At 41.6% G+C, this 16,810-nt stretch overlaps 1 protein-coding gene across 1 annotated transcript; it reads right to left on the bottom strand.

The window, feature by feature from the left end:
* Positions 1 to 8,476: 8,476 nt before the first annotated feature.
* Positions 8,477 to 9,442, bottom strand: LOC132894993 (odorant receptor 131-2-like). Its single transcript, XM_060935144.1, has one exon. The coding sequence runs from the start codon at positions 9,440 to 9,442 to the stop codon at positions 8,477 to 8,479; it is 966 nt and encodes a 321-aa protein (XP_060791127.1).
* Between the last annotated feature and the right edge of the window lie 7,368 nt (positions 9,443 to 16,810).

The raw sequence follows: 16,810 nt of genomic DNA, 5'->3' as shown, positions 1-16,810 counted from the left end.
ACATCTTCCTGCAGAGGAGGCTGAGGCGGGTTCGAGACCACAGCAGCCTCCAATGTCTCTGACTTCCTCTCCATACCCTCCATCCTCCTTTCCATAGCCTCCATCCTCCTCTCCATAGCCTCCATTCTCCTAGTCATTCGCCCCATGTGCTCTTCCATGGCTAGATACATTTGTGATAGAATTCATTTTAGTTTTTGAACATAATATACTTGTCATATGTGAAAATGTGTGTATATAGTACTTACTTCTTTTTGTGTCATCCGTCGTCCTCAATAGGAGCCTCTTTCGTTCCTCCAGGACTACAGGTAGAATTGAGATGAAATTCATTTTAGTTTTATACCCAATACACTTTTCCTGTGTGAACATCAACAAGTGTGTATGAAGTACTTACGCCTTATTACGGCAGCCATGCCTGAAGCCCCCTCCTCTTCGCCATGGGTCATTCCTGAAGTTCTTGAAAAGAAAATTGTTAGTGTTTGCTTTCTTGGTTAAGAACTTGTAATCAGATAGTAAATATAAAATTCAAAGCAAACGCACCCTCAACTGGGTCGGATGGTGTTTGTTCCTCAATGTACGACTCTTCCAATGTCCGACGGCTGGGTGCTGGACTGACATGGGTTGAGGGACTGCTGCTGTCCTGCTCCGAGCTGCTGACCGAACTTGTTGGCTCTGCCATGAACTCAGGCTGTTCTTCAATCTCCGCCGGTTTTATCTCTGGCATGTGTTGAGGTCCATTATGTTGTTGCTCTGCTTCTTGCAGAGCCTGGCCTGTCCTTGCTGCATCTCGCGCAGCCTGCTCTTCCCTGCTTGCTGCATCTCGCGCAGACTCCTCTGCCCTGTTTGCTGCATCTCCTGCATCCAGCTGGGCACGCACCAGTGCTCGCACATTCAACACCTCTCGCCACGCCCTCTTCCATTCCTTTGTGTAGATCTGTCTGGCCAACCTCTTTGAACTCATTGGCTGCAATGCAATACCATGCAAACAATGTGTACCTGTTGCAATGAAAAGCGGGGAAAATTTAAATACAACATTACAACAACAACATAAATTTAAGCACAGTGTTTCAGTTTACAGCCATACTTGCACTTGACAAAAATACACACAGGATTAAAACTGGGGATGAAGTAAGAATGTGTGAGACAAACATAACAGTAGCATTGCATTCAATCGAGCAGGAAAGCAAAACAAATGTGTAACAAAAGAATGGTCTGTTGCAGAATATTATATATATATATATATATATATATATATATATATATATATATATATATATATATATATATATATATATATAAAATATTCTGTAATTACTTGTTGGCAACTTGTGTCTGCGGCTGGGACTACAATGGATGCATTAAGTCAACGAATTAACTATAATCAATGGAATTAGCTTTTATAGTAGCTATTATAGTATTATTACTATAATATTAAAGTCTTAACTATAATCACAGGAATTAGCTACACCAGAAAAGGCAGCACAGAGAACATTCTAAAAATAGCCCATTATTTTTCAACTTCATGTATTTTGACTCAACTTGACTAAGCGTAGCGCACCACATCCAGTGAAGCTCCAGCCTGAGACAGTGTATATAAACTAGCCTTTAACCACAATAAAATGAATCTTACCTTTTCAAGAGTGAATCCCAGTCGTGTAGTCAAGTAGAATCCAAAGCTTTGTTGTCAAAGTAGAAGCTGTTGAAGCAAAAGGTGCTCTCTGCGTCCGAAGATAGCAGCAATTGATTCTGTTCATTGCGATCAACCCAATTATCCATGTCTTCACAGCCACACCCCCACCACATCAGGCAACCTGGTGGCCATTCAGCAGTCTATGTTCATTTCAAACTGAGGGCGATCGTTGCGATACAAACGTTTAGATAGTAAAATGTTAACAAATGACTTCCATAGAACCCTCTCATGATATAAAACTACCACATTCTAAAAATACAGTTCTATTTTCTACCCACATAGCCTACCGCATAAAGTTTGCAACAACAACCATTTATTCTAGTAAATATAGAGGCAGATATCCCTTATGCGAAAACAATACATTTTTTCTTGCGGCAGGACGGCAGTGTTTCCTGTCAACGAAATTGCCCTTTGCATTAAAGTACAGAGCCGTTGCAGTATGCCGTTTATTTTTATCCAAACTATAGCATTTACTGCACTAACACTGTAGTAATTCTGTTCTGCACTACAGCATTACTCTAGTAATAACAATTCACTGTAGTGCAGAGTTTGATTCTTTCCATAAAGGATGGCATCATGGTAGCTAACATGCTAAATAAATGGCTGTACTATCGACATACCTTCAGTTGATCTTGCTGTAGGCGTAAGGTGAAACGTTTTCAAATAGATGCATGCTGAGTTGCTGTGCCATTAGACTTTTCGTTTAGTGTACAGGGGGAAAAAAAACCTCTGCAAAAACGTAAACATCCAGTTGTCCTCTCATTTCCAATGAGCTCTCTAACCATAGTTATTACAGGACGTGACATCACACACACGCGAGGCAGTCTTAAAGGCATACCGCATATTTTGTAGATTAATAATTTCAGTCCACTGCTACAATAATATGCCGTTGTGTACGTTAACTCATGAATTATATGGCAATCTATTGAATTTGCAAAGTGTTGCTGTAGCAGCTTTGTCAGTTACAAAAACAAAAACTGGTTGAACCAGTTTCCAAAAGCCAGAATGCACACACAATGGCTTTAATAGCCCAGCCATTTCATGTGCCTCTGAATGGCTGTCATTAGCAAGTAGGCTAAGCTTAATTGCTCTTGGTCTAGTTTTTTGTGTGAATTTAAAACTCAGTTTGGAATACTTATTGAGACATCTACATTTTATTTTTTATTGTAGTCTACTTGACTTAATACAACTTGCGACATATATACTTATTTTATTGTAGTGTACTTTACTCTTTCTATTTCAGCTTTGGTTCAATTAATGTGCTATAAAAACAATGAATGGAGAAACAATGAATGAAGGCTGCACCACAGACCTAAAATTCCACCTAAACACTAGGTGGAAACTGGACGCCATCTTACCCCAGACTAACTCAGCTGTGAGTTGTTTAACAGTATTTTATTTATTTTTGGAGGGATTTTCACATTGCATGCCGATTTTTTATAGGCTACACAGCAATAACAGTTTGCTGTGCGAAGTCTGGAGTAAAGTCTGGGGTAGCCAAAAATGGCGGCCACAGATTCCGGTACCACGTGACTGACTGCCAGTATAGTTTACTTTAGGTCTGTGGGCTGCACTAATACAGTGATATGCTCAGTTTTTCATAGCCAAGAGAAACAAGGAGAGAACATACCAAGTCATTAGGGGAAAAAACTGTGTTGTACTGCAGGATAAAAAATGAAATATTGTTTTTTAAGGCCACAAATACAATGGGTCCACAAAACTCAGCATCAATAAATGTTGTCTTTAAACCAGTTTGCAAAAGATAAAATGCAATGGCCAGCTAATCAGCCATTTAATGTGTGGAATCTGAATAGCAGTAGCCTAACAATGGCTGTCATTATCAAGTAATTAGGCTCTTGGCCTACTTATGTGTGTCTGCATTTCACTGAATTTAAAACAACTTAAAACAACTTGAGACATCTGTACTTATTTTATTGTAGCCTACTTTACTCTTTCTATTTCAGCTTTGGTTCAATTAATGTGCTATAAAAACAATGAATGGAGAAACAATGAATGACGGCTGCACTAATACAGTGATATGCACACAGTTTTTCATAGCCAAGAGAAAAAGGAGAGAACATACCAAATCATTAGGGGGAAAAAACTGTTGTACTGCAGGATATAATTTGAAATATTGTTTTTTAAGGCCACAAATGCAAGGGGTCCACCAAATCCAGCACCAATAATGTTGTCTTTAAACAAGTTTGCAAAAGATAAAATGCAATGGCCAGCTAATCAGCCATTTAATATGTGGAATCTTAATAGCAGCCTACCAATGGCTTGCATTATCAGGTAATTAGGCTCTTGCCTACCACACACACAATGAATGGGGAACCCCGTTTGGAATGCAACTTGCAATATAATTCACTTTTGCCTTTTCCACTACCAACGCGGCTGAGTTGGGCTGAGCCGTGCCGTGCTGAGTTGGGCTGAGTCGAGCTGAGCAGGGCTGTTGGAGTTGCATTTCGACTACAACCGCGCTGAACCGTGCTGGCTGGAAGTGGGTGGACACGTTGGGTGGAGTTAGCGAAAGTGGGTGGACGTCACGTGATGTCGTTAGGCGGCACAAACAGTGACATCAGTGATCTTTTAAGCAGTAGTCTCATGACCCGGAGAGTAAACAATAAACATGGAGGACATGGAGTCGTTAGTGTTCCTGGCCTTGGTGCTGTGGCTTGTTGTCACTGACAACGCCAACAGATACTGGCAAGAGCGTATAGATGAGGCGAGGCGCATAAGGCTTCAGAAATTCTCGTAATTCGTAATTCTTCTTCTTCCGGGTTTACGGTGTTTACAGATCCCAGCGTGCTCGCGGGGCGTGTGTGGGCGTGTGAGGACACTCCTCCTCACCAATCAGTGCACAGGGGAGTGTCTGCTCACGCCCCTAGCCCCACTCGGCTTGGTTTGGCTTGCTTCAGCCCTACTCCAAAACCGTGCGAGTTTTGGGTACTAAGCAGGGCTGAAGCGAGCTGAGTCGTGCTGCTCTAAGGTAGTCGAAACGCGAGCCGTGTCGGGCTGAAGTAAGCTGAAGCGAGCTGAAAAAGGGTAGTGGAAAAGGGCCATTTGTATGGTACTCTTTGCACTCTTTGTAAGTTAGACCTACTTTTGTGTATGTTTCCATTTCACTGAATTTAAAACAAATATCATACCTTTTTGTATTTTACTCTATTTGCACTTTGGTCCAATTTAGCCCTACCATAAAAATGAACAGGAGAAATTAATGAATAATGTCACACTAGGCTGGCCAAGTGTAAAATATCAAGGAAACAAAAACTGTCAGCACTGGTTCTCAGAACAACCAAAAAACAGCCAAGCATAACATTGTGTGATGGTAGCAGTGCAACTACTGGCTAACGTTTCATATGAGTGGTTCCCTAAAAGTTCAAGGAACGTTAGCCTTTGTTTGGTTTTTGCTGTAACCAAAGGGAACATTCTTTAAATGGTAGTTTTTGGTTTGGTTATAACCTAACCTTTAGAGAACCAAATTCTAATGTTCCCTTTACGTCCTCTGTTACTAGGGTTCCACCACTGGGTGTAAGGTATGTACAGATTTTTCGAAGAAAGTTGACTATCTTTGCAGTTTGCCATTTTATTTGCGAAGTCTTTTGCCGGGGGGGGGGGGGGGGGGGGGGGGGTACGGTGGTGTAGTGGTTAGCGCTGTTGCTTCACAGCAAGAAGGTCCAGGTTGAGCTGTATGAGCTGTTTACTTGTTTGCTTTGTATTTTCTCTTTCCTTTGTGAATTGGATTGTTTGGCTATCTGCATTTTTTTTTCATGCCAAAATGGATTTGCCCTAAAATCTTTCTGCAGTTGCATCCTACCATTCTCATTGTTACTAATATTTCTGTTATTTGACTCAATAAGTCTATATGCTAAAGTGATTGCACTTTTTCCAAATAAACATAACAGCTTAAAAGTTTTATATTCTACACCTCTACAGCTTAAGTGCACAAAGGAGGATTATCAGTGAACGTATTACCGATGCAGTCAGAGCCACATTTGATGCCAAGTGACTAGATTTCATTTCTTAATGCAGAGCTAATCAATTAAGTGTATTTAGTCATTCATTTGTTCATTCATTCTGCAGATTAGCCTACTCCATCCACCCATCCATCCATCCATTATCAATACAGCATATCCATGCGAATTGTGGGGGAAGCTGGAGCCAATCCCACCTGCCTTTAGGTGAGAAAATTAGCTGCCTACTCTTTTTTTTTTAAAGTCTGTTCTTGTCAAATAATCTTGTTTTAGTATATAAGCTTGAGTTGGACGACACTTATTTTAAATTAGCACAATTTTGACAAATACTCATGAAAGAAAAATTAAAGAAAAGACCCCCAGATGAATAACATTTACTAGCATTTGTTTTTTAAGCTTGCTTTAGCATTTGTTCTTGTACTGAATATACATCCATCCATTATCTATAACAGCTTTTTCTGTGCAGGTTTGCTCGCAAGCTGGAATCTATCCCAGCTGACTATGGGTGAGAGACAGGGTACACCCCAGACAAGTCACCAGATCATCACAGGGCTGACACATAAAGACAAACAACCATTCACACTCACACCTATGTTCAGTTTGGAGCTACCAATTAGCCAAACCTGTCTTTGGGCTGTGGGGGAAACCGGAGCACCCGGAGGAAACCCACCCAGACACAGGGAGAAAATGCAAACTCCACACAGAAAGGCCCCCATTGGCCACTAGGTTTGAACCCAGAACCTTCTTGCTGTGTGGTGACAGTGCTAGCCACTACACCACTGTGCCACCCCTGAATATACATTTTATATTTAATTTCTTGAATTAAATTAACTGATCATTTTAATTGACTGACCACTAAATGATCAGTTCAGCATAAAAGATTGTCTTATTTTTAAAGTTCAATGAATAGCATGGCTTAGCTGAGCAGCCAGTTTAAGGCCAAATATCCAAGTGGGCACAAAACTTTTGTTTTATTCTCATACAGAGACTTAGTGTTCAGCTTTATATACAACCCCAATTCCAAAAAAGTTGGGACAAAGCACAAATTGTAAATAAAAACGGAATGCAATGATGTGGAAGTTTCAAAATTCCATATTTTATTCAGAATAGAACATAGATGACATATCAAATGTTTAAACTGAGAAAATGTATCATTTAAAGAGAAAAATTAGGTGATTTTAAATTTCATGACAATAACATCTCAAAAAAGTTGGGACAAGGCCATGTTTACCACTGTGAGACATCCCCTTTTCTCTTTACAACAGTTTGTAAACATCTGGGGACTGAGGAGACAAGTTGCTCAAGTTTAGGGATAGGAATGTTAACCCATTCTTGTCTAATGTAGGATTCTAGTTGCTCAACTGTCTTAGGTCTTTTTTGTCGTATCTTCCATTTTATGATGCGCCAAATGTTTTCTATGGGTGAAAGATCTGGACTGCAGGCTGGCCAGTTCAGTACCTGGACCCTTCTTCTATGCAGCCATGATGCTGTAATTGATGCAGTATGTATGTGGTTTGGCATTGTCATGTTGGAAAATGCAAGGTCTTCCCTGAAAGAGACGTCGTCTGGATGGCAGCATATGTTGCTCTAGAACCAGGATACACCTTTCAGCATTGATGGTGTTTTTCCAGATGTGTAAGCTGCCCATGCCACACACACTAATGCAACCCCATACCATCAGAGATGCAGGCTTCTGAACTGAGCGCTGATAACAACTTGGGTCATCCTTCTCCTCTTTAGTCCGAATGACACGGTGTCCCTGATTTCCATAAAGAACTTCAAATTTTGATTCGTCTGACCACAGAACAGTTTTTCACTTTGCCACAGTCCATTTTAAATGAGCCTTGGCCCAGAGAAGACGTCTGCGCTTCTGGATCATGTTTACATACGGCTTCTTCTTTGAACTATAGAGTTTTAGCTGGCAACGGTGGATGGCACAGTGAATTGTGTTCACAGATAATGTTCTCAGGAAATATTCCTGAGCCCATTTTGTGATTTCCAATACAGAAGCATGCCTGTATGTGATGCAGTGCCGTCTAAGGGCCCAAAGATCACAGGCACCCAGTGTGGTTTTCCGGACTTGACCCTTACGCACAGAGATTCTTCCAGATTCTCTGAATCTTTTGATGATATTATGCACTGTAGATGATACGTTCAAACTCTTTGCAATTTTACACTGTTGAACTCCTTTCTGATATTGCTCCACTATTTGTCGACACAGAATTAGGAGGATTGGTGACCCTCTTCCCATCTCTACTTCTGAGAGCCGCTGTCACTCCAAGATGCTCTTTTTATACCCATTCATGTTAATGACCTCTTGCCAATTGACCTAATGAGTTGCAATTTGGTCCTCCAGCTGTTCCTTTTTTGTACCTTTAACTTTTCCAGCCTCTTATTGCCCCGTCCCAACTTTTTTGCGATGTGTTGCTATCATGAAATTTCAAATGAGCCAATATTTGGCATGGAATTTCAAAATGTCTCACTTTCGACATTTGATATGTTGTCTATGTTCTATTGTGAATACAATATCAGTTTTTGAGATTTGTAAATTATTGCATTCCATTTTTATTTACAATTTGTACTTTGTCCCAACTTTTTTGGAATCGGGGTTGTACATGGCATATAGCTGAATAGGATTAAGTGTGTTTGACAAGGTTGAATCACAACACCAAGCAGAGTGTAATCTTTGAGTTACAGGGTACCTATTCATATGTCTAACCACGACTACAACTTTTTTTTTTACATAGGTCATCTTAGTGGTAAACATTACATTTCAATTGTATACTTAACCATCTGAACTCATGGCTTCTCTTCAGTGTACATTGACTGTCAACTTATGTTTACATGCAGCAAAGCAGAAGTAGTACATGAATAAGGGCCGTACAGCATCATCTCTCAGTCCATAGATGAGTGGACTTAGACAGCGTGGCAAGACCAGCACAAACAAATAGTTTACATAACGTAAGTCCATAAAGAGGCTGCTGCTTCCGGCCATTGCTGCAGCTTGCTCTATAATGCTGTAGAGAAAAGAAGTAAGGCACAGGCCCAGCTGAATGAGGTGCAGTAGCACAGTCTTGTGGGCTTTTGCAGCAGAATCTTTATTGGAGGAAATGGACCTGGTTGTGATCAAAATGCTGACATAAGTGAAAAGGATGATCATAGACACTGACACAAAGCAGAATATGTTGAAGCCCTGATAAACATCGACCTGCCACTGCTTGATGAAGAGCCTTTCTCTTGTGCACAACATTTGTACAGTTAAATAGTTAGAATCCATCACTACTCCATAAAGCAAGTCAATTATGAATGTCATCGAACCAACAAACCAAATGACTCCGATAGCAATATAAGTTCTTTTCGGAGTGGTTATTTCAGCATGTCTTAGAGGAAAGCGTATAGCCACATAACGTTCTAGTGACATCACAGCCAGATTTAAAGGTGCATTATTGAAAGTTGTAGTTGAAACAAAAATCATAAAAGCACAAGCAGCCGTTACTAGCTTGAGGTAAGCCACACTTAAAATATACAGCAAAGAAGTAACAATGAGCTGTAATGAGTCATTAAGAAGCATGTGGGTAAACAGAATGTAGCGTGGAGTCTCTTTAAAAACAGGCTTACTCCAAAGAGTGTAGACCATGATAGCATTCAAATAAATAAAGAACAGTGACATTATTATTGCAACAATAAGTTTTGATATTGGTCCCGCAGTCATTGCAATGTGGAACATTTGCTGATGTACAAACCAAACCTCAGCTGTGCTATCGTTAGTGACTGCCATAGTTTTGTACAAACCATGGGCATACAATGATTTTTTTACAGACCCATTGCACTGATATTATGAACAGAACAGGATCAGACACTGCAAATTACCATAACTTTCTCAAAGTACAAAAAAAAAATAGACATTTTTATAATAAATTACAAATCATGTACATGAATAAATGTATGTCCAGTACTGGTGAACCGAGGTGTAAGGGGTTCATTAAGATATGAGCCAGCCCTGAAGAGTAGGACAGTTATGAGCATATTTTTATAAGGGACAGCATGATGACTCCAGAGTGAGATGATGACAACTCCAAGGGGAAACTGCAGTGATTATGCATCCCTGCTCAATGGCACAGATTCCACAAACGTTTATTCACATTTGAAAAACAGCTGTAACATAAAAATAAAAAATGTAACACCTAACCAAAAGTGGAAGGCACAATATAACAATATTTAAAATAGATCTAATTGTAAAAATTAGACCTATGGACAAAATGAATCGTTCATGTTCTATTGTTTATTCACAATATCATACATGTGAACTAGAAAAAAAAATTCCTTTTATTCACCATTTGTAGGATAACTCAGAGATCAAATAAAAACATTATTACTTTCATTTTGTCCACTTGAATACCTGAGGTATTCAGTGACTAAATTTAAAGCTACATTCTTGTGGGGTTATGCAGCATAAATTTTGTAACATTGTGGAACCTAAAATTTACAGTGTTTTGCAAAATTATTCATCCCCCTTCATGTTTGTCCTGCTTTGTCGCATTACAAGCTGGAATAAAAGTGGATTTTTGAAGGGTTAGCACTGTTTCATTTACACAACATGCCTACAAGTTTAAAGGTAAAATTTGGTGTTTTATTGTGACACAAACAATAAAATGGGGGGCGCTGTGGAGCCACGGACCAAAATGGCAGCTTAGAGCGGGATCTCCTCACAGCTTTGCTAAAAGTTTGCAAAGTCCTAGTCATTAACGCTTCTAACTACTTCTAAAAGATGTCTAAACAAACGACGCTTAAAGAGTGTGAGAGCAGTTCCAAATCCCGTGGCTCTCAGAAATCCAGAACTACTCCGGTAGCCGAGGTTGCTAACATTCTGACCAGCCCACGGAATGACAGCCGAGGTGCTAAAAGAGCTACAGTCACTCCGCTCTACTGTCACCGCGATTAACACCAAGATAAGTACCCTTGATGGCTTCGGTGCAAAACTTGACAACGTGGACAGACGCACAGCTGTGATGAATAGCTCTGTCGATGCTGTGCAAAAGAGTTTTGCGGACCTTCAACAAGATATCACCGCTAATGCTAAGCGACTCGCAGAGGCTGAGGGGCACATAGGAGACACCGAAGACGGCCTGCAGAGTGTGAAAACGGAGATGACTGACGCCGCTAAATGCATCGCCTATCTGGAGTCCAAGACGGAAGACATTGAAAGTTGTGCTCGGAGAAAGAACTTAAGGTTGGTGGGGCTCGCTGAAAGCGCTGAAGGAACCCAACCCATGACTGATTACATCCAGCATATGTTGCCGGTCTGGTTGGGGCTCGATGGCACCAGATTGTTCACCTTGGAAAGAGTGCACCGCACTCTGGCGAGACCAAGACCGGGTCAGAACAGAGCTGTAATCATTCGTTTCCTACGGTTTCAAGACCGCGAGTTTGTTTTCAACACATCCAAACAACGCTCGCTCACTCACGATGGTCACAAAATCTTCTTGCTCAGGATTTATCAGCGGTAACCATGAAAGCACGGAGCCCATTCAATGCAGTGAGAAAAAAAGTTCATCGAAGCTGGAAGCTTTCGGGGATTCACCCTGAGCCCATGCAGAATGAGGGCTCTACACCAGGGGTTTTCAAAGTGTGGGAGAGTCAGCCCCCCCCCCCCCCCCCCCCCCCCCCGAGACCAAATAAACAACAGCGCCCTCCCCCCTTACAATTTTGTTGTTGCTATACTTAATGTTCCATTCGTATTTAAAAAAATGGTTGTTGTATGCATTTTTATTTTTTTCTTTTACACATTTTAAACATCTGTGCTTTTGAAAAACATCTTTTTCTACACATTTTAAACATCTGTGCTTTTTTAAAACATCTTTTTTTTTTTACACATTTTAAACATCTGTGCTTTTTTTTAAAACATCTTGTTTTATACATTTTAAACATCTGTGCTTTTTACACATTTTAAACATCTGTGCTTTTTTTTAAACATCTTGTTTTACACATTTTAAACATCTCATAGCATCGTTAGCTAGCACCTCTTGGCAGACAACACACTGTGGCAGTGGAGCATCTTCAGATCCAGTCCATGAAAATCCAAACTTTAAATAATCGTGGTCATACTTCCTTCTTTTTTGCTTGGCCCAGACTCTGTCTCCTCCCTCACTGTAGCTTTAGGTACTAAAAATTGATCCATTTTGTCTCTGGCAAAGGCTAGCTGAAGTTCGCTAAATGTCCGCAATAGTAACTTATGCCACTTTTCCACTACAAATGCGGCTGAGTCGGGCTGAGCCGTGCCGTGCTGAGTCGGGCTGAGCGGGGCTGTTGGAGTTGCATTTCGACTACAACCGCGCTGAACCGTGCTGGCTGGAAGTGGGTGGACACATTGGGTGGAGTTAGCGAAAGTGGGTGGACGTCAGGTGATGCCGTTAAGCAGCGCAAACAATGACATCAGTGAGCTTTTAAGCGGTAGTCTCACGACCCGAATAGTAAACAATAAACATGGAGGACATGGGAGTCGTTAGTGTTGCTGGTCTTGGTGCTGTGGCTTGTTGTCACCGACAACGCGGAGAGATACTGGCAAGAGCGTATAGATGAGGCGAGGCGCATAAGGCTTCAGAAATTCTCGTAATTCGTAATTCTTCTCCTTCCGGGTTTGCGGTGTTTACAGATCCCAGCGCGCTCGCGGGGCATGTGTGGGCATGTGAGGACACTCCTCCTCACCAATCAGTGCACAGGGGAGTGTCTGCTCACGCCCCCAGCCTCACTCGGCTCGCTTTGGCTCGCTTCAGCCCCACTCCAAAACGGTGCGAGTTTTAGGGGCTAAGCAGGGCTGAAGCGAGCTGAGTCGTGCTGGTTTTTGGTAGTCGAAACGCGAGCCGTGTCAGGCTGAAGTGAGCTGAAGCGAGCTGAAGTGAGCTGAAAAAGGGTAGTGGAAAAGGGCCATTATTCTGGTTTATTTTTCCTCACGTTGCGCCCCCCCTGAAGAACTCTGGCGTCCCCTAGGGAAGGCGCGCCCCACACTTTGAAAAGCCCTGCTCTACACAACGGGAAGATAATCTTTTTCTCCACACCAGAAGAAGCTGAGAACTTTCTTTCAAACTCCGAAACTTCTAAACCCCGAAGAGTATAGGTAACTACAAAAGGACTAATATGGACAATATAGGTGCTCTGCAGTTTAATACAGGTTAATTTTATATACATTTTATACTTTTTAATTTATTTTAATTATATGCAGAGCTGCTACTACCATATTTGGTGGGCACTTTATTTTATGCACCTACTATAGGCCTATACACTTGTTTATTTGATACAGGCTATTGAGGCAGTTAAATCAAGAAGCGTTAATAATATTATGCTTCATATCTATCATTCTAGGACAGTAAGTGTTTGAATGTTCAGGTCGGGACGCAGAGCTGGGGGGGGGTTCATGTGGGCTGTCTGAGAGAAGTGTCTACAGTTAAACCACTCCCAGGGATCGAAATGGGTGGTCGCCCACTCGCCAATGCGAGTTGGAAAGGGTATGGGCGACTAGTGGCAACATGTACTTGACCGAGTGGGCGACTGGCTCGCCACGCTATATATATCAAACTACTCACTGCCTCGATGGTTTCTATCAATGATTCTTGCCCATTTTAAGCAGAACTTGGTTTATTTTACCGTTTTTTACAATAATTTCAATAGATTTTGTGAGACATTTGTCAATTTGGCATAGACGCGGGCGCCGCCATATTGTTTACGTGCTCAGTATACACCACTACATGCAGCATGGCTGCGCGAAGTTTCGTTTCTTCCCGTGAAGACAAATGTAACTTGAACCGCTATTGGTCAGATAGATTAGACCCCCGCGAAGTTTAAAAGTCCTTGGCTTGACATTTCTGACAGCTATCAAAACAAACGGATATCGCTCAACAAGTATGTGGCCCTTATTTCTGTTTCTTTTAAATACTTGGTAACAAAGCCACCATTTTGTTTTTCTCTACTCACAGTATATAAGCTGATATCCTAGTATTAGAGTAGCCAATTAGAGCATGTGATTGCTCAGCCTGCAGGTGATGAGAGGGAGTATGTGGCAGGAGATGTAGAGCCCCAGGAGAGACTGAGGAGGTGGAAGATGAAGATGATGAGGAGGCGCAGCATGATGTGGTGTATGACCCGATAGATGATGATGATGATCTGGATGAGGGTTTCGAAGATTGTGATGATAATGAGATGACTGAGGAAGAAGTTTATAGACAGTTGAAACTGATCACTCATGTATAATATGGTTGTATTATCTCATCTCATCTCATCTCATCTCATTATCTCTAGCCGCTTTATCCTGTTCTACAGGGTCACAGGCAAGCTGGAGCCTATCCCAGCTGACTACGTGCGAAAGGCAGGGTACACCCTGGACAAGTTGCCAGGTCATCACAGGGCTGACACATAGACACAGACAACCATTCACACTCACATTCACACCTACGGTCAATTTAGAGTCACCAGTTAACCTAACCTGCATGTCTTTGGACTGTGGGGGAAACTGGAGCACCCGGAGGAAACCCACGCGGACACGGGGAGAGCATGCAAACTCTGCACAGAAAGGCCCTCGCCGGCCACGGGGCTCGAACCCGGACCTTCTTGCTGTGAGGCGACAGTGCTAACCACTACACCACCGTGCCGCCTGGTTGTATTATATGAATAAATATATAAAATCGGCTTGAAATTTGTAATTTTAAATACGGACCAGTGCTACTCCATTCGGACCAGTACCTCTGAGAGGCACTGGTCCAAATGGACCAGTGCTCCCAAATTCCCGTTTCGATCCCTGACCACTCCTCATTAGTGTGGATTGGTACTTGCCCTTACACTGTTTAGTTTGAGTAAGGGAAGGGGGACGGGATTTTAAAGGTTAAGTGTTTTTATATGTCTAGTTCAGTTGTTACTACTTTCATTTATTTTGTGCCTTTATTTTTTGTCACACTCAACATGGTCATGTATCTCACTACACTTGAAGCAACATGGAAAGTCCAAAACTGTCTGATTTAAGATTTACAAGCTGTTATGTCAGGGGGCTCAATAATTTAACTAAACTGAAACAGGTAATGAACAGACTTAAAAACCTACATTCTAAATTTTTTTCTTCAGGAAATTCATATAACAGTTACTGAAATTAAGCAAGTACAACATAGGTGGCCTGGTCAAGTTATACATGCCACATACAGTGGGGCAAAAAAGTATTTAGTCAGCCACCAATTGTGCAAGTTCTCCCACTTAAAAAGATGAGAGAGACCTGTAATTTTCATCATAGATACACTTCAACTATGAGAGACAGAATGGGGGGAAAGAATCCAGAAAATCACATTGTAGGATTTTTAATGAATTAATTGGTAAATTCCTCGGTAAAATAAGTATTTGGTCACCTACAAACAAGCAAGATTTCTGGCTCTCACAGACCTGTAACTTCTTCTTTAAGAGGCTCCTCTGTCCTCCACTCGTTACCTGTATTAATGGCACCTGTTTGAACTCGTTATCAGTATAAAAGACACCTGTCCACAACCTCAAACAGTCACACTCCAAACTCCACTATGGCCAAAACCAAAGAGCTGTCAAAGGACACCAGAAACAAAATTGTAGACCTGCACCAGGCTGGGAAGACTGAATCTGCAATAGGTAAGCAGCTTGGTGTGAAGAAATCAACTGTGGGAGCAATTATTAGAAAATGGAAGACATACAAGACCACTGATAATCTCCCTCGATCTGGGGCTCCATGCAAGACCTCACCCCGTGGGGTCAAAATGATCACAAGAAAGGTGAACAAAAATCCCAGAACCACATGGGGGGGCCTAGTGAATGACCTGCAGAGAGCTGGGACCAAAGTAACAAAGGCTACCATCAGTAACACACTACGCCACCAGGGACTCAAATCCTGCAGTGCCAGACATGTCCCCCTGCTTAAGCCAGTACATGTCCAGGCCCATCTGAAGTTTGCTAGAGAGCATTTGGATGATCCAGAAGAGGATTGGGAGAATGTCATATGGTCAGATGAAACCAAAATAGAACTTTTTGGTAAAAACTCAACTTGTCGTGTTTGGAGGAGAAAGAATGCTGAGTTGCATCCAAAGAACACCATACCTACTGTGAAGCATGGGGGTGGAAACATCATGCTTTGGGGCTGTTTTTCTGCAAAGGGACCAGGATGACTGATCCGTGTAAAGGAAAGAATGAATGGGGCCATGTATTGTGAGATTTTGAGTGAAAACCTCCTTCCTTCAGCAAGAGCATTGAAGATGAAATGTGGCTGGGTCTTTCAGCATGACAATGATCCCAAACACACCGCCCGGGCAACGAAGGAGTGGCTTCGTAAGAAGCATTTCAAGGTCCTGGAGTGGCCTAGCCAGTCTCCAGATCTCAACCCCATAGAAAATCTTTGGAGGGAGTTGAAAGTCCGTGTTGCCCAGCGACAGCCCCAAAACATCACTGCTCTAGAGGAGATCTGCATGGAGGAATGGGCCAAAATACCAGCAACAGTGTGTGAAAACCTTGTGAAGACTTACAGAAAACATTTGACCTCTGTCATTGCCAACAAAGGGTATATAACAAAGTATTGAGATGAACTTTTGTTATTGACCAAATACTTATTTTCCACCATAATTTGCAAATAAATTCTTTAAAAATCAGACAATGTGATTTTCTGGATTTTTTTTCCTCATTTTGTCTCTCATAGTTGAAGTATACCTATGATGAAAATTACAGGCCTCTCTCATCTTTTTAAGTGGGAGAACTTGCACAATTGGTGGCTGACTAAATACTTTTTTGCCCCACTGTATAACAATTACGCTAGGGGGGTACTAATTCTTGTCCACAAAACAATTCCTTTTCAACATACTAATACAATCCAGGACCCCCAAGGAAGGTTTGTAATTGCCCAGGGTAGGATCCTGTCTCTCGCATTGAACTTGGTTAGCATATATGGTCCTAATGAGGACAACCCTAATTTTTTTGAAGACTTCTTCTTAACCTTGTCTTCATTGTATGGCTTAAACATTATAGGTGGGGATTTCAATTGCACTTTAAATCCGTCGGTAGACCGCTCTACAAAAAGTGATCCCCATAAAAAACAATCTAGAAAAATGATTCTTACAATATATCACTGATTTAAACTTAGCTGAAATCTGGAGAAAAC

Source organism: Neoarius graeffei, chromosome 12 (assembly GCF_027579695.1).
Source record: "Neoarius graeffei isolate fNeoGra1 chromosome 12, fNeoGra1.pri, whole genome shotgun sequence".
Lineage (NCBI taxonomy): Eukaryota > Metazoa > Chordata > Actinopteri > Siluriformes > Ariidae > Neoarius > Neoarius graeffei.
This window is presented reverse-complemented; position numbering and strand designations above follow the sequence as displayed.

What these genes read in the sequence shown, in the direction of transcription:
- LOC132894993 (XM_060935144.1), bottom strand. Translation starts at nt 9,442, where the DNA reads ATGGCAGTCACTAACGATAGCACAGCTGAGGTTTGGTTTGTACATCAG.